The sequence below is a fragment of the Salvelinus alpinus genome, chromosome 13 (genome assembly GCF_045679555.1).
Source record: "Salvelinus alpinus chromosome 13, SLU_Salpinus.1, whole genome shotgun sequence".
NCBI lineage: Eukaryota > Metazoa > Chordata > Actinopteri > Salmoniformes > Salmonidae > Salvelinus > Salvelinus alpinus.
Genome location: NC_092098.1, coordinates 41,385,239 through 41,404,205, shown reverse-complemented (window position 1 = coordinate 41,404,205; position 18,967 = coordinate 41,385,239). Strand labels below are relative to the sequence as shown.

Here is an 18,967-nt window from a genome sequence, read left to right as displayed (position 1 = left end):
TGACCCAAGATCAATGTCTAGAGGAAACGTCACCCTACACCAACTGGCATAGTCAGCCGGTGACTGAGTGGATAGACAGTATACCATGTCTATTTGTGTGTCGGATTTCTTAATATTGGTATCCCTTATACAAGCACAAACTGCCATCTAGTGTTAGAATCAGTACATTAAATTTAGACATGCCAGGAATTTGCACAAGATGGTTCAAAGAAAATTGAGTTTATTGTTTCTGGTATAATCTGATAAAATATGAAAATGATGAATCAATCCCAGATAATATTGGCAACAGAACTGAAAGGACACATTTTAGATTGACAAAATCACAACGGTTAAACTCCCCTAAAAAGCCAAAATAAGTGCAAAGCAGCTTTTTTTCCAAACAAGGAAATGTCCACGTTGAACCTGGAAACCAAGTTGCCTTTGCAGCTGAATGCAAATAGGAACTAAAAACTGATTGAGGAAAGACAGGTGTGAATCAGAAAACTATGATCACAGTTCTTTGCAGACTGGAGATTAAAGTTCAAATTCAGCTGTGCAAATTATATTTATTTTCCGATTCTAAAACTTTGGTTGCGCACCCTATTCCCCATGTAGTGCACTATTTTTGACAAGGAATTAGGACGCCATTTGGGGCACATTCAATGCCTCTTACTCCATCTCTTAACCTCAACACCCACCTCGGAACCCCCTCAAACACTTTTGTTGCTGTCGCAATTTTGCAATATCTTGCGCTTCTTTTCCTCTGTTTGCGATTTGAAAACGTGTGCTCTGTAGAAGTGCAGTTCCTTGATGCTCTCCTGAATGTCGTCCAGTGCTCTAGAAAGGGAAAGTGAAAGACGATTACAAGATGGCACTTTATAACTCATACACAATCTGTATAATAATTTTAAGCTGTTCTATATTGGGTATATTCTCCATGACTTCTAACTCTACACTGTATGTACACACATGTATACATAGAGAATATTCAGTACCAGTCAAAAGTTGACACCTACACATTCAAGGGTTTTTCATTATTTTCGACATTGTAGAATAATAGCGAAGACATCAAAACTATGAAATAGACATATGGAATCATGTAATAACCAAAGTGTTAAAAATGAAATATATTTCATTTGTTTGAGATTCTTCCAAGTAGCCACCCTTTGCCTTGATGTCTAGTTAACTTCTTGTCAATATGGGGGCGCTGTTTCCACTTTGGAAGAAATCGTGCCCAAATTAAACTGCCTCGTACTCTATTCTAGATCGTACAATATGCATATTATTATTACTATTGGATAGAAAACACTCAAGTTTCTAAAACTTATATCTGTGAGTAAAACAACTCATTTTGCAGCAAACTTCCAGACAGGAAGTGAAAAATCTGAAAACGATGCTCTGTTCCAGGGCCTGCCTATTGAATTGCCTTATATTTATGGATATGCATGCACTGCATACGCCTTCCACTAGATGTCAACAGGCAGTGGAAGGTGGAATGGGGTGTCTAGATTGATCTGAGGTCGAACAAGAGCTCTTGGAATGACGTGTCCATAATTTCCTTTGTCTACCAGTGCACGGGAAGTACCTCCATATTGTCTTATGATAAGCGTTCGGTATACACGGCTAATATCTCCGGCTTTGTTTTTATTTGATACATATTAGAAAAACATCATAAAGTAGGTTTTTTCAACCGAGTTTCATCAGTTTATTCAACGTTTAATGGGACTTTGAGTTTTCCGTTCTCTGCGTCGAGAGAAATTGGGAATGTCATCAACATTGGCTAGCTTTGTGGAGCGAATTCGACAGGAGAGAAGGACATTCTAAAACCAAACAACGATTTATTCTGGACCTAGGACTCCTTGTACAAGATTCTGATGGAAGCTCAGCAAAAGTAAGAACAATTTATGATGTTATTTTGTATTTCTGTGGAAAATGTTGAGTCCTATTATTCGCCCTTTTTGCGGGCGCTGTCTCGCTATAACGTAAGCTGTTTGTATTGGTAAAGTTATTTAAAAAAATCTAACACTGCGGTTGCATTAAGAACTAGTGTATCTTTCATTTGCTGTCCAACATGTATTTTTTTGTCAAGTTTATGATGAGTTCTTTGGTCAGATTAGGTGAGTGTCCAAAATAGCTCCGGACAATTTGGTGAATCGATGCTACATATTCACAATGTATAACCACGGTTTGCAGCTCTAAATTTGCACATTTTTGAACAAAACATAAGTGTATTGTATAACCTGATGTTATAAGACTGTCATCTGATGAAGTTGGTCAAGGTTAGTGATTAATTTGATATATTTTGCTGGTTTTTGCGATCGCTACCTTTTGCTGCTAATAAATGCATTTGTGTGTTTGGCTATTGTGGTAAGCTAATATAATGCTATATTGTGTTTTCGCTGTAAAACACTTTAAAAAAAATCTGAAATATTGGCTGGATTCACAAGATGTTTATCTTTCATTTGCTGTACACCATGTATTTTTCATAAATGTTTGATGAGTATTTAGGTATTTCACGTTGCTCTCATTATTCTGGCTGCTTTGGTGATATTTTTGATGGTAGCTGCAATGTAAAACTATGATTTATACCTCAAATATGCACATTTTCGAACAAAACATAAATTTATTGTATAACATGTTATAAGACTGTCATCTGATGAAGTTGTTTCTTGGTTAGTGACTAATTATATCTCTATTTGGTCGGTTTTGTGATAGCTACCTATGCGGTAGAAAAATTGTGAAAATATGCGGTTGAGTCTTTGGCTATTGTGGTTAGCTAATAGAAATACATAGTGTTTTCGCTGTAAAACATTTTAAAAATCGGAAATGATGGCTGGATTCACAAGATGTTTATCTTTCATTTTCTGTATTGGACTTGTGATTTCATGAAAATTATATTATATGATATCCCTGTCGCGTTAGGCTAGGCTATGCTAGTCAGCTTTTTCATGAGGATGCTCCCGGATCCGGGATGGGTAGCAATGAAAGGTTAAATAAAACATTTTTAAAAACACAGCTTTGTACACTTGACATTCTCTCAACCAGCTTCATGAGGTCCCCTGGAATGCATTTCAATTAACAGGTGTGCTTTGTTAAAAGTTAATTTGTGGAATTTCTTTCCTTAACTTCTTATGGCTGCAGGGGCAGTATTGAGTAGCTTGGATGAAAGGTGCACAGAGGTGCCCATATTCAACGGCCTGCTCCTCAGTCCCAGTTGCTAATATATGCATATTATTATTCATATTGGATAGAAAACACTCTGAAGTTTCTAAAACTGTTTGAATTATGTCTGTGAGTATAACAGAACTCATATGGCAGGCAAAAACCTGAGAAGTTCCACTTCCTGTTTGAATTTTTTCTGGAGGTGGCAGATTTTCAACCAAGCTCTCAATGAAATTACAGCGAGATATGGATGAGTTTTCACTTCCTACGGCTTCCACTAGATGTCAACAGAACTTTGTCTGATGACTCTAATGTGAAGGGGGGCTGAAGGAAACAGGAATGAGTAATCACTGCCACGAGCTGATCACGCATTCACATGAGGACGTCCGTTCCACCGCTCTTCTGAAGTCAATCGAATTCTCCGGTTGGAACGTTATTCAAGATGTATGTTAACAACATTCTAAAGATTCATTCAGTACATCGTTTGACATGTTTCTACTGACTGTTACGGAACTTTTGGACATTGTCACGTTATAGTGGAGGCGCTTTGTGATTTTGGAATTGTTTACCAAAGGCACTAACCAAAAGTAGCTAATTGGACAAATAACGGACATTATCGAACAAATCAAGCATTTATTGTGGACCTGGGATTCCTAGGAATGCATTCTGATGAAGTTCATCAAAGGAAACATTTATCATGTATTTTCTGGTTTCTGTTGACCCCAACATGGCGGCTAATTTGGCTATTGTTCTGAGCTCCGTCTCAGATTATTGCATGATTTGCTTTTTCCGTAAAGTTTTTTTAATTTTAATTTTAAATCTGACACAGCGGTTGCATTAAGGAGAGGTATATCTATAATTCCATGTGTATAACTTGTATTATCATCTACATTTATGATGAGTATTTCTGTTGAAACGATGTGGCTATGCAAAATCACTTGATGTTTTTGGAACTAGTGAATGTAACGCGCCAATGTAAACTCAGATTTTTTGTTATAAATATGAACTTTATCAAACAAAACATTCATGTATTGTGTAACATGAAGTCCTATGAGTGTCATCTGATGAAGATAATCAAAGGTTAGTGATTAATTTTATCTCTATTTCTGCTTTTTCTGACTGCTATCTTTCGCTGGAAAAATGGCTGTGCTTATTGTGGTTTGATGGTGACCTAACATAATCGTTTGTAGTGCTTTCGCTGAAAAGCCTATTTGAAATCGGACACTTTGGTGGGATTAACAACAAGATCACCTTTAAAATGATATAAGACACATGTATGTTTGAGGAATTTTAAATTATGAGATTTCTGTTGTTTGAATTTGGCGCCCTGCACTTTCTCTGGCTGCTGTCATATCGATCCCGGTAGCGGGATGCAGCCATAAGAAGTTAATGCAATTGAGCCAATCAGTTGTGTTGTGAAAAGGTAGGGGTGGTATACAGATGAAAGCCATATTTGGTAAAAGACCAAGTACATATTATGGCAAGAACAGCAAAAAGAAACAGTCCATCATTACTTTAAGACATGAAGGTCAGTCAATACAGAAAATTTCAAGAACTTTTAAAGTTTCTTCAAGTGCAGTCGCAAAAACCATCAAGTGCTATGCTGAAACTGGCTCTCATGAGTACTGCCACAGGAAAGGAAGACGCAGAGTTACCTCTGGTCTTCATGGTCGAATTGCTGCAAAGAAACCACCACTAAAAGACACCAATAATTAGACTGGTGGAAATCTGTCCGTTGGTCTGATAAGTCCAAATTTGAGATTTTTGGTTCCAACCGCCGTGTCTTTGTGAGATGCAGAGTAGGTGAATGGTTGATCTTCGCATGTGTAGTTCCCACCATGAAGCATGGAGGAAGAGGTGTGATGGTGCTTTATTGGTGACATCGTGGGTGATTTATTTAGAATTCAAGGCACACTTAACCAGCATGGCTACCACAGCATTCTGCAGTGATACGCCATCCCATCTGGTTTGCGCTTAGTGGGACAATCATTTGTTTTTCAACAGGAGAATGAACCAACACACCTCCAGGCTGTGTAAGGGCTATTTGATTAAGGAGAGTGACGGAGTGCTGCATCAGATGACCTGGCCTCCACAATCACCCGACCACAGAGTAAAGTAAAAGCAGCCAACAAGTACTCAGCATATGTGGGAACTCGTTCAAGACCGTTGGAAAATAATTCCAGGTGAAGCTGGTTGAGAAAATACCAAGCGTGTGCAAAGCTGTCATCAAGGCAAAGGGTTTGAAGAAACTAAAATATATTTTGATCTATTGTGGTTATTACATAATTATTTCATAGTTTGTTTTCCCTATTTTTCTACAATGTAGAAAATAGTAAAAATAAAGAACCCTTGAATGAGTAGGTGTACAAACTTTTGACTGGTACTGTATCACACCTGGCCGTGATTGGGAGTCCCATAGGGCGGAGCACAATTGGCCCCTGCATTGTCCGAGTAAAATACACATACCCATAAATAGTAAAACCAGAGAAACTGATAATTTTGCAGTGGTCTCTTAATTTTTTCCAGAGCTCTGTGTGTGCGCAAATATATAAATAATTTTGATATTTAAAAAATGGAAACTTTTTTTTGCTTTCCCCCCCCAAAAAATGACATTTCTAAGTGACCCCAAACTTTGGAACGTGTGCGTGCATATATATATATATATATATATATCCATCCGACTCACCTATACACCTATATACCCTGACTCACCGATTGCTGCTCTTTTGAACCTATGATTACTCGGCTACACAGCGGATGCCCCCTGGACTGTTTCAATACCAAGGTACCTCATTTTGTTAACCTGTCGGCCCCAGCCTTGAACTCAGGTCCTGTATGTACCTAACTGACCCGCTCTGCCCATTCATCGCCATTTACCCGTTGTTGTCTTAGCTCTCCTGATCAACACCTGTGATTGCTTTATGCCTCTCTCGAATGTCAATATGCCTTGTCTACTGCGGTCTTGGCTAGCTCTTATTGCTTTATTTCACTGTTGAACCCTCAGTCCCGCTCAACATGCCTTAGATAGCTCTTTTGTCCCACCCCACACACATGCGGAAACCTCACCTAGCTTAACTGGTAACTCCAGAGACACAACTTTTCTCATCGTCACTCAACGCCAAGGTTTACCGCCACTGTAGTCACATCCTACCATAACATTGTCTGTACATTATGCCCTTAATCTATTCTACCACACCCAGAAATCTGCTCCTTTAATTCTCTGTCCCCAACGCCATAGAAGACCAGTTCCTATAGCCTTTAGCCATACCCTTATCCTCCTCTGTTCCTCTGGTGATGTAGAGGTTAACCCAGGCCCTGTAGCCCCCCAGTTCCATTCCCCAGGCGCTATCATTTGTTGACTTCTGTAACCGTAAAAGCCTTGGTTTCATGCATGTTAACATCAGAAGCCTCCTCACTAAGTTAGTTTTATTCACTGCTTTAGCACACTCTGCCAACCCGGATGTCATAGCCGTGTCTATATCCTGGCTTAGGAAGGCCACCAAAAATCCTGAAATTCCTTTCCCCAACTACAACATTTCCCACCAAGATAAACTGCCAAAGGGGGTGGAGTTGCAATCTACTGCAGAGATAGTTGTGCAGAGTTCTGTCATGCTATCCAGGTCTGTGCCCAAACAAGTCGAGCTTGTTGTTAAGTCTCTCACTGTTGCCACTTGTTATAGACCCCCCTCAGCCCCCAGACGTAAAGCAGCATAATAAGTCTTGTAGCAGCAGTTGTGATGTGTGTGTAGCATGAATGTGTATACAGTTGAAGTCGGAAGTTTACATACACTTAGGTTGGAGTCATTAAAACTCGTTTTTCAACCACTCCACAAATTTCTTGTTAACAAACTATAGTTTTGGCAAGTCGGTTAAGACATCTACTTTGTGCATGACAAGTAATTTTTCCAACAATTGTTTAGACAGATTATTTCACTTATAATTCACTGTATCACAAATCCAATGGGTCAAAAGTTTACATACACTAAGTTGACTGTGCATTTAAACAGCTTGGAAAATTCCAGAAAATTATGTAATGGCTTTAGAAGCTTCTGTTAGGCTAATTAACATAATTTGAGTCAATTGGAGGTGTACCTGTGGATGTATTTCAAGGCCTACCTTCAAACTCAATGCCCCTTTGCTTGACATCATGTGAAAATCTAAATAAATCAGCCAGGACCTCAGAAAGAAAATTGTAGACCTCCACAAGTCTGGTTCATCCTTGGGAGCAATTTCCAAACGCCTGAAGGTACCACGTTCATCTGTACAATCAATAGTACGCAAGAATAAACACCATGGGACCACGCAGCCATCAAACCGCTCAGGAAGGAAACGCATTCTGTCTCCTAGAGATGAACGTACCTTGGCGCGAAAAGTGCAAATCAATCCCAGAACAACAGTAAAGGACCTTGTGAAGATGCTGGAGGAAACGGGTACAAAAGTATCTATATACACAGTAAAATGAGTCCTATATCGACATAACCTGAAAGGCCGCTCAGCAAGGAAGATGCCATTGCTGCAAAACCACCATAAAAAAGCAAGACTACGGTTTGCATTTGCACATTGGGAAAAAGATTGTACTTTTTGGAGAAATGTCCTCTGGTCTGATGAAACAAAAATATAACTGTTTTGCCATAATGATCATTGTTATGTTTGGAGGAAAAAGGAGGCTTGCAAGCCGAAGAACACCATCCCAACCGCGAAGCACGGCGGTGGCAGCATGTTGTGGGGGTGCTTTGTGGCAGGAAAGACTAGTGCACTTCACAAAAGAGATGGCACCATGAGGAGAGAAAATTATGTGGATATATTGAAGTAGCATCTCATGACATCAGTCAGGAAGTTAAAGCTTGGTCTCAAATGGGTCTTCCAAATGGACAATGACCCCAAGCATACTTCCAAAGTTGTAGCAAAATGGCTTAAGGGCAACAAGGTCAAGGTATTGGAGTGGCCATCACAAAGCCCTGGCCGCAATCCTATAGAAAATTTGTTGGCAGAACTGAAAAGGCGTGTGCGATCAAAGAGGCCTACAAACCTGACAGTTACACCAGCTCTGCCAGGAGGAATGGACCAAAATTCACCCAACTTATTGAGGGAAGCTTGTGGAAGGCTACCCAAAACATTTGACCCAAGTTAAACAATGTAAAGGCAATGCTACCAAATACTAATTGAGTGTATGTAAACTTCTGACCCACTGAGAATGTGATGAAAGAAATGAAAGCTGAAATAAATCATTCTCTACACTATTATTCTGACAGTTCGCATTATTAAAATAAAGTGGTGATCCTAACTGACCTAAGACAGTGAATTTTCAGAAATACAGTGTCGACATTGTACATTTTGTAGTGTGTGTAGGCCAGTGACAACATCTCAATGTCATCCACTTTCAATTCAGGCTGTAAGACAACAAAATGTGAAAAAAGTCCAGTCCTGAAGGCACTGTATTTAAGGGTATTTTATAAATGTATTGACAGTTCTGAAAAAAAGAGCAGGATACAGGCAGGTGGGAAAAACAATGGAAAGGGTGGGCATGGGTATTGAACACCAGTCTCCATTTGGGAGATTTATATATGTGAGGGGAGTGTTACCACACAACAGTAACACTTCTATGCATCAATATCTACTTGATCCAATGCTTTTACTGGACTGTTCACTTTATGTATAACATGGCACAGCTCAAAGACATCTGTCAAAGGCCAGACATTTCTAACATGACCATGGTACTTTGAGCTTGACTCTTAAAACACTTCTGTCAGACTTGCCTGTGAGACGCTTTCTTCTGTGGTGCGAGCTTGTATTCTTCTGGAAACCACCGTCTTGAGTAGCGGGACACATACACAAATTAAACTCTGCTCCTTCTCAGAAATGACATCACATAGCAGCAATATTTGTCTGTTTGAAGACACTGTTGTTTCATATATTTATGAAGTAAGGCATTGAACAGGTCATTGCCTTTAGAAAGTTAAATGTAACCTCGTACAAGCAAGTTGCTAAGCAGAAGAGAATCTCCTAAATTAACAAAATGCATGAAAGTGCATGAATACCACAGTTCACACCAAGGCACTTAAATTGATAAATAGCCATTAAAGGAGTAGTTCACTATTTTACAACTTGATGTTAGATGGTTTCTCACCCTGAAAGTAGTCTATGGGCCAGGAGAAACTGTAGTCCATGGTTTAGTTCTCTTTAAACAGCCATTACAAACTTCAGCTAACTTTAGCCACTGCTAGCTAACTTAAGTCTATTCCACATATGGTTGTGTTACTTAAAAGGTGATTTAAAGAAATAAAACTACAAAATCAAACATGCTCACAGGCCATCACTTCCATATATTATTTAGCTAGTGGCTAGTTTGTAATGGCTGTTAAAAGAACTGAACCATGGACTACAGTTTCTCCTGGCCCATAGACTACTTTCAGGGTGAGGAACCTAACATCAAGTTGTAAAAATAGTGAACAACTCCTTTAAGTGTGCTAAAATAGGCTAACAAAGCTCCACACAGTACTTTGTTGGTCTGTAATTCCCTGTTCCAACTAATCCTAACTGACAGATACCATTACACCTGGACGTGATACAGCATTTGGTTAAAAATTGCAATTCAAAAGCGTGGGAAAATGCACTTCGTAGGAGGGCAAATAGAGGGTGAGAGTTCTCAGCTGTCTGACTAGGGCTAGAGGGGAACTTGGCCAGTTAGTTGCATCACTTCAGCTAGACACCGTCACACACACAACAAAAATAATAATATACAGTATATGCCATTTAGCAGAAGCTTTTATCCATAGCAACTTAGTCATGCATACATATACTTTATGTATGAGTGGACCCAGCGGGAATCGAACCCACAGCCCTTAGCGTTGGAAGTGCCATGCTCTACCGACAGCCACACACACCTGCAACTGCCCTGCGCCTGTTCTCTATCCATCTGAGTTGACTGAGCAAGAGACACATTGGACTGGCCACTCTCTCTGAGGACATACTGACTGACTTGGGTAAACAGGTGAAGTACCTATGCCTTATCGACACACACACACACACACACACACCTGCAGAGCTCCTTGATCGTGCTCACGTCGATGATCCTGTAGTGGAGGTGGTGCATGAACTGGGGCATGTACTTGTCCAGAAACTTCTTGTCAGCGTGCACAGAGTTCCCTGTATGAAAAAAGAAAGCATCAGTCATTCAGTTTTGGATGTGCCGAAAGTGCTACAATGCTTCCTCAGCAAGAAAAATATATATTTTCCACTCAGTGGCATAGGAGGACCTTAGCATGGTGTCGTGGCTGAATCAGAATTAGTTAGGTAACATAGATAAATAAGATGTTTTATTTACTTTCATATTATGCTTATGTGGGATACTTGTCAGTTAGAATCTCTTTTTGAACTATACTGTCGGCAGTTGCATTTTCCTTTCTCTCTAGGGAAAAGTCACTTGTGGCCCAGAGAGGGGAGGAGAATGGCAGTGTCTGGAATCATTGTATTACCCCTCTGATGTGTTGAACTTATCTTTCATGGTATATGACCTAGAGAATCACTCCCCTTTCTGAGCTTATCCAGGAGCGGGTGTATGAGATCGGAGAATCTAGAATTGACAATTGATATATGCCATTGGATGAGGTAATGTTTTGGTCCTAAGTGTTACCAAGAACGAGATTAGAACCTCGGTTAAAGAGACCAAACTGAACGATAATTTATAGCTAATGCTATAAACTATGGGATACTCCTCTTTCAAGTAAAAGCTTCTTTGAGAACTGTTCCTAAGATCTGTGTTTCATCATGCGAGTTGAGAGGGGTGTGTCTTGGCTATAAATTATACTAAGAATTGTTTTGTAGAGAATTCATTTATAGACACTGAATTGATCTGAGAGTCAAAAAGGGCTATGGTGAAGCTCATATATAATTAAATATGGACTTTATAATATAACTCCGACTTGTGTGGTTTGCTCTCTTATCATTGAGTAATACAGGAAATTACCACGACAACAGCAAAGTATAAGTTAAATTTTGCAAAGTGACAAAAGAAATGGTAACAGTGTTAAAAACATTCTAAACAAGGTGGTACCAAAAACACCTAGCCTTGTCCTAGAACTGTTTGCGCTCCTGCCAACTCCATTGCTTATTGTCAAGTCAAACATGTTTGGCATGACAACAAGTGACAAGGAGTTGGCATGATAGCCCAAACAGATCTGGCACCCAGGGAAACTCCCCGTTCCCACTGTTTTCAGAGTGTTTTCTACTGAATACGACCCAGGTGTGACAGTGTTTTAATGATGGTATTCTCTACGTTTATAGTCCAGTGAAGAAAGAGGGCCACTCACCTGCAAGGGGACAGTGGCCCGGTGGGGTGTGCTGTCTGATGAAAGAGAGGAACTCGTACTCAGCCTGCTGCAGCGAGATCTTACTGTCCCTCACTGCCTGTGTCAACCCAGACTGGGAAACAGCATGCACAGGGGTAAGTATACACTATTAAAACCGAAAAAAACTATTTTTATGAATCCGGAAAAGTGGAATAGGCATTGCGGTGCTCAAGTGAATTTACTTTATTTATCAGCTTCAGACCAATGCCTATTCTCAATTTTTATGGTTTTTACACCGGAAAGTGATTATGCAACATTACAATAGAACATTATAAAATAGCTTAACACATGCACTCTTTGTGAACCCTACAAAGTTGTGCATTTTATTTATTGATAAGATCCCAGCTCATAATCCTACTGATCATTGCTCAAAGCAAATTGAGAGCAAGGAAACAAAGACTGGAGCAAATTTTTACTAGGCAATTTAATACACAATGTAGCTGGCTAGATGACAGCGTGAAATATGGATGAGCTGTTCTCAATGGAAGGGTTCTGAAATATTCTCTTCCTTGAGAGTCAGAGCTGAGCCGTATCCACAAAGCGTCTACGAGTAGACAATTGGTCATAAGTGCTGAGCATAGTGAAAACAATCTAGACCAGGGCTTAAAATTAACACCTGTGGGTAGATTTTGACATTGGTGGGTAAAATGTCAATATCACCAGCCACGTCGCAGGGTGTCAGGGCTCCACATGTATTTCAGAATAAAAATAGTCAAGTATGATCAAAGGTATAGTAAAATAAATGCTGCAGTAGCTGTTCTCAAAGTATTTCTGCCATTTTGTTTCATAGCTGGTAAATTAATTGCACAAAGTCAAATAACTACAAATCCTGTAGCCTATTCCAACTCGCGTTGCAACACTGCCTGGCTGGGGGCTGTGCGCACGTGAAGAGCTGAGTGAAAGAATCATTTTTAGAAGCGCTGCGCACAGGCATGAAATTAGTTTAATTTACTTGAAACGAAAGTCTACAGTGAGACTCTGTCCTTGTGTTTCTTGGCTATTTACATTGTTTTGTTCACAAGCTAGGTTGTTTTTCTATGTTTGAGCATCAACTATTAGGGAAAAGAAGACAATGCTTCTACTAGTCAGACTCAATCACATTGGCACAAACCCGACTCCAGCCACATTACCACGGTAACCTCCCACCCCGTGAAAATGTTTGTCTCATCTGTGATATTTTAGTTAAACTCAGGCAACAAAAAATGAAATTAAACAATATACCACGACTTCTTACTAGTAATACATTTACTGTTTTAGAAACATTACAAAGCATGCTCATCCGTTTTTTGTTTTGTTAGAGGCCCCAAAAATATTTTGGCTTGTAAAAAATCTGAGTGGCTATTTGGAAGGGCACACACACCTGTCTATATAAGGTCCCACAGTTGACAGCGCATGTCAGAGCAAAAACCAAGCCATGATGTTGAAGGAATTGTCCATGGAGCTCCGAGACAGGATTGTGTCGAGGATAGATCTGGGACAGGGTAAGAAAAAAATTTCTGCAGCATTGAAGGTCGCCAAGAACACAGTGGCCTCCATCATTCTTAAATGGAAGAAGTTTGGAACCTCCAAGGCTCTTCCTAGCTGGCCGCCCAGCCAAACTGAGCAATCGGGGGAGAAAGGCATTGGTACGGGAGCTGACCAAGAACCCGATAGTCAATCTGATAGAGCTCCAGAGTTCTTCTGTGGAGATGGGAGAAACTTCCAGAAGGACAACAATCTTTGCAGCACTCCACTAAATCAGGCCTTTATGGTAGTGGCCAGACAGAAACCACTCCTCAGTAAAAAAGGCACATGACAGCCCACTTGGAGTCTGCCAAACGGCACCTAAAGTCTCTCAGACCACGAGAAACAAGATTCTCTGGTCTGATGAAACCAAGATTGAACTCTTTGGTCTGAATGACAAGCGTCACTTCTGGAGGAATCATGGCACCACCCCTACGGTGAAGCATGGTGGTGGCAGTATCATGCTGTGGGGATGTTTTTCAGCAGTAGGTACTGGGAGACCAGTCAGGATCGAGGGAAAGCTGAACGCAGCAAAGTACAGGGAGATCCTTGATGAAAACCTGCTCCAAAGCATTCGGGACCTCAGACTGGGACGTCGGTTCACCTTCCAACAGGACAACGACCCTAAGCACACAGCCAAGACAAGACAGGAGTGGCTTCGGGACATGTCTGAATGTGCTTGAGTGGCAACAGCCAGAGGCCGTACTCGAACATCTCTGGAGAAAAGTCAAGGGGTCTGAATACTTTCCCGAACGCACTGTATATACGCATTCGGAATGTATTCAGACCCATTCTTTTTCAAATCAATTAAATTAAATGTTTTACTCATCTACACACAATACAGGTATTGTGGTTGTTGGCACTAAGATAATGTCACTAAGTATGTCACTGAGTAAAGACTTATGGAACATAATTTAGAGTTGAAGTCGGAAGTTTACAGACAAATACATTTAAACTCAGTTTTTCACAATTCCTGACATTTAATCCAAGTAAAAATTCCCTGTCTTAGGTCAGTTAGGATCACCACTTTATTTTAAGAATTTGAAGTGTGAGAATAACAGTAGAGAGAATTATTTATTTCATCTTATTTAATTCATCACATTCCCAGTGGGTCAGAAGTTTACATACACTCAATTAGTATTTGGTAGCATTGCCTTTAAATTGCTTAACTTGGGTCAAACGTTTTGGGTAGCCTTCTACAAGCTTCCCACAATAAGTTGGATGAATTTTGACCCATTCCTCCTGACAGAGCTGGTGTAACTGAGTCAGGTTTGTAGGCCTCCTTGCTCGCACACGCTTTTTCAGTTCTGCCCACAAATTTATGGGATTGAGGTCAGGGCCACTCCAAAACCGTGACTGTTGTCCTTAAGCCATTTTGCCACAACTTTGGAAGTATGCTTGGAGTCATTGTCCATTTGGAAGACCCATTTGCGACCAAGCTTTAACTTCTTGACATGTTGCTTCAACATATCCACATAATTTTCCTCCCTCATGATGCCATCTATTTTGTGAAGTACACCAGTCCCACCTGCAGCAAAGCACCCCCACAACATGACGCTGCCAGCCCGTGCTTCACGGTTGGGATGGTGTTCTTCAGCTTGCAAGCCTCCCCCCTTTTTCCTCCAAACATAACGATGGTCACTATGGTCAAAGAGTTCTGTTTTTGTTTCATCAGACCAGAGGACATTTCTCCAAAAAGTACGATCTTTGTCCCCATGTGCAGTTGCAAACCGTAGTCTGGCTTTTGTATGGCAGTTTTGGAGCAGTGGCTTCTTCGTTGCTGAGCGGCCTTTCAGGTTATGTCGATATAGGACACATTTTTACTGTGGATATACACTGCTCAAAAAATTAAAGGGAACACTTAAACAACACAATGTAACTCCAAGTCAATCACACTTCTGTGAAATCAAACCGTCCACTTAGGAAGCAACACTGATTGACAATAAATTTCACATGCTGTTGTGCAAATGGAATAGACAACAGGTGGAAATTATAGGCAATTAGCAAGACACCCCCAATAAAGGAGTGGTTCTGCAGGTGGTGACCACAGACCAATTCTCAGTTCCTATGCTTCCTGGCTGATGTTTTGGTCACTTTTGAATGCTGGCGGTGCTTTCACTCTAGTGGTAGCATGAGACGGAGTCTACAACCCACACAAGTGGCTCAGGTAGTGCAGCTCATCCAGGATGGCACATCAATGCGAGCTGTGGCAAGAAGGTTTGCTGTGTCTGTCAGCGTAGTGTCCAGAGCATGGAGGCGCTACCAGGAGACAGGCCAGTACATCAGGAGACGTGGAGGAGGCCGTAGGAGGGCAACAACCCAGCAGCAGGACCGCTACCTCCGCCTTTGTGCAAGGAGGAGCACTGCCAGAGCCCTGCAAAATGACCTCCAGCAGGCCACAAATGTGCATGTGTCTGCTCAAACAGTCAGAAACAGACTCCATGAGGGTGGTATGAGGGCACAACGTCCACAGGTGGGGGTTGTGCTTACAGCCCAACACCGTGCAGGACGTTTGGCATTTGCCAGAGAACACCAAGATTGGCAAATTCGCCACTGGCGCCCTGTGCTCTTCACAAATGAAAGCAGGTTCACACTGAGCACATGTGACAGACGTGACAGTCTGGAGACGCCGTGGAGAACGTTCTGCTGGTGGCAACATCCTCCAGCATGACCGGTTTGGCGGTGAGTCAGTCATGGTGTGGGGTGGCATTTCTTTGGGGGGGCTGCACAGCCCTCCATGTGCTCGCCAGAGGTAGCCTGACTGCCATTAGGTACCGAGATGAGATCCTCAGACCCCTTGTGAGACCATATGCTGGTGCGGTTGGCCCTGGGTTCCTCCTAATGCAAGACAATGCCAAACCTCATGTGGCTGGAGTGTGTCAGCAGTTCCTGCAAGAGGAAGGCATTGATGCTATGGATTGGCCCGCCCGTTCCACAGACCTGAATCCAATTGAGCACATCTGGGACATCATGTCTTGCTCCATCCACCAACGCCACGTTGCACCACAGACTGTCCAGGAGTTGGCGGATGCTTTAGTCCAGGACTGGGAGGAGATCCCTCAGGAGACCAGCCGCCACCTCATCAGGAGCATGCCCAGGCGTTGTAGGGAGGTCATACAGGCACGTGGAGGCCACACACACTACTGAGCCTCATTTTGACTTGTTTTAAGGACATTACATCAAAGTTGGATCAGCCTGTAGTGTGGTTTTCCACTTAAATTTTGAGTGTGACTCCAAATCCAGCCCTCCATGGGTTGATAAATTTGATTTCCATTGATCATTTTTGTGTGATTTTGTTGTCAGCACATTCAACTATGTAAAGAAAAAAGTATTTAATAAGAATATTTCATTCATTCAGATCTAGGATGTGTTATTTTAGTGTTCCCTTTATTTTTTTGAGCAGTGTAGATACTTTACTGTTGTTCTGGGATTGATTTGCACTTTTCGCAACAAAGTACGTTCATCTCTAGTAGACAGAACGCGTCTCCTTCCTGAGCGGTATGACGGTTGCGTGGTCCCATGGTGTTTATACTTGCGTACTATTGTTTGTACAGACGAACGTGGTACCTTCAGGCATTTAGAAATTGCTCCCAAGGATGAACAAGACCTGTGGAGGTCTACAATTTTCTTTCTGAGGTCTTGGATGATTTTATTTAGATTTTCCCATGATGTCAAGCAAAGAGGCACTGAGTTTGAAGGTAGGCCTCTAAATACAGCCACATGTACACCTCCAATTGACGTCAATTAGCCTATCAGAAGCTTCTAAAGCCATGACACAATTTTCAGGAATTTTCCAAGCTGTTTAAAGGCACAGTCAACTTAGTGTATGTAAACTTCTGACCCACTGGAATTGTGATACAGTGAATTATAAGTGAAATAATCTGACAAAACTACTTGTGTCATGCAAAGTAGATGTCCTAAACTACTTGCCAAAACTATAGTTTGTCAACAAGAAATCTGTGTAGTGGTTGAAAAACGAGTTAATCACTCAAACCTAAGTGTATGTAAACTTCCAACTTCAACTGTATGTACAATATGCATGTATTAACTATTCAGCTAGCTTGGTTTGTGTATTGAGTAATTAAACTGATGACTTTTGAATTAGGAGACTTATTTGTGCTGGTGCAGCATCTTGTTCACTAGGCAAAACGCATCTGACCATTTTAGTCTGTCTGAGACAACTTGCAATGAGGTGGCATAGGCAGTCCCAATTCTGCATCTTTCTCCATTCACTTGCAAACTTTCTAACATGGATTTTTACAGTGGTGTTAGTTCCTTACAGCCAACATTTACACCAATGTTTTTAAATCCATGACAAGGGAGTGTCAAAGTTCACATTTCAGGAAAAGGTTAGAGAATCGGGTCCTAGACAAAGTTCCACAAGTTATGCTTACATTGCCATGATGTTCTTTACACCAGTCGTCCATCCCGTCCAGCAGTTCGCAGGTTGTGTTGATTATCAAATTGGGACCCTGTCAACATAACTTTCACGTCATTCTTCACATAATGTACAGGGGAAGAAAATGCAACCAATTTAATGACAGTCTAGCATCCCTGTGTAGTGCACTACTTTTGACCAGGGACCTTAAGGCTCTAAACGTAGACCACTAAGTAGGCAATAGGAATTTGGGTGGCAGCCAGAATGCGAATTACCTCAGCTAAAACATTTAATTCTTTATCTGTTATGATGCACGCCATCTCAATGATCTGGTCCTTCTCTATGTCCAGTCCTGTCATCTGAAAAAAAGAATGTACACAATAAGTGAAAATAGTGTAGGTCTACTGTAGCTAATATGCATAAAGAAGACATTCCCATTCAAAATGCTATGCTATAGTAAACAACTACATCACCAAAAATGCACCATCATTCTGCTCTGGCCTTTTCTTGCTTTCCATAACATACAAGAGAATCATGAGGCATTTAAAATGAAAAAGTTAGATACTAACGTTAATCATGACACTTAAAATGGCAGGTATGTTTAGCTAGTTAGATACAGTTACAGTACGGCATTTGAATCTCAGCCCTAGAAAACCATTACGTTACACTGACAAAATAATGACTAGGTTGACAGCTCACTGCAATGGGAGTGATGGATTAGTGGCAAAACGCATGTATAACATATTTAGTCATTTGATAGCTAATAAAGACAACTAACTATGACGTCTGCGAAAATGATTATCTGAGAGAAGCAGACATTTGATGTGGACTAGCTAAAAAGCTAACACCATGGTGTTAATTATACTAACACTAGTTCGGTATCCATAGCTGGCTGGCTAGCTGTCAAAAGTTGTTAGCCGCAAATTACCTCATTACAGTTGTCACTCTCAGGCCAAGTTCTATCTGAACAGCTAGCTAGTATGTTTTATTTTAGCTAACTTAGCTATAGCCTACCTAACAGCTAACAGTTGTTAGCTAACGTTAGCTAACTACCAGTAATGGACAAACCCGTTGCAATTGCTAGCTTCTAGCTAGCAAGGCACGTTAACGTTACCTCCAAGTCCACCCACACCATCCTCTGTCTCATGCCAGGGTCTGACCGCGAAGATGACATTTTCTTGCGGTATGTGGAGATATTATGTACAAAAATATTCAGCCCGGTCAGTCTTGAAGCTAGGCCTTTCCTCTGCACAGAAATATAAGCGCAGTTCCAACGTGTGCTTGACTGCAAAAATAAATGTCGACTGGCTGAAAACCTTTGACTGCTGCTTGGGCGAAGAGTAAGAAAATTCGCAAACTTGCAAATAAGTTTCGAGCTGAACGACCACGCTGATGCTCTAGTGCACAAGAACGCCGGCATCCTGGATCAACTTCCGATCTAAACTGCCGTAAAACCGTTGCGTCACCAACATCTCCAGCGTGCATGGAATGTGTTGCCTAGCATGCCTTCTTCTTAGATGTAGAAAGTATTTTCATGTCCAGCAACTGCACCGATTTAAATAATCAACCAATCGGGTATTTACAAGGCATGGCATTA

General features: G+C 41.1%; 1 protein-coding gene across 1 annotated transcript; it reads right to left on the bottom strand.

The window, feature by feature from the left end:
- Positions 1-203: 203 nt before the first annotated feature.
- On the bottom strand, positions 204-18,896 carry smfn (small fragment nuclease). The gene is made up of 7 exons (XM_071339328.1): positions 18,485-18,896; positions 17,646-17,729; positions 17,387-17,464; positions 11,451-11,562; positions 10,179-10,287; positions 8,898-8,951; positions 204-816 (listed from the first exon to the last, which is right to left on the bottom strand). Exons 1-7 carry the CDS (start codon positions 18,788-18,790, stop codon positions 690-692), a joined length of 870 nt encoding a protein of 289 aa, XP_071195429.1. The 5' UTR covers positions 18,791-18,896; the 3' UTR covers positions 204-689.
- Positions 18,897-18,967: the final 71 nt, after the last annotated feature.

Bases quoted from the DNA above. Each gene is read 5' to 3' on its own strand.
- smfn (XM_071339328.1), bottom strand. From the start codon at position 18,790: ATGCCGGCGTTCTTGTGCACTAGAGCATCAGCGTGGTCGTTCAGCTCG. The intron at 17,730-18,484 runs GTAACGTTAACG...TCTTTTTTTCAG, and splicing joins TGGTGTGGGTGGACTTGGAG to ATGACAGGACTGGACATAGA. The intron at 8,952-10,178 runs GTGTGTGTGTGT...CCGCTACTCAAG, and splicing joins ACGATCAAGGAGCTCTGCAG to ACGGTGGTTTCCAGAAGAAT.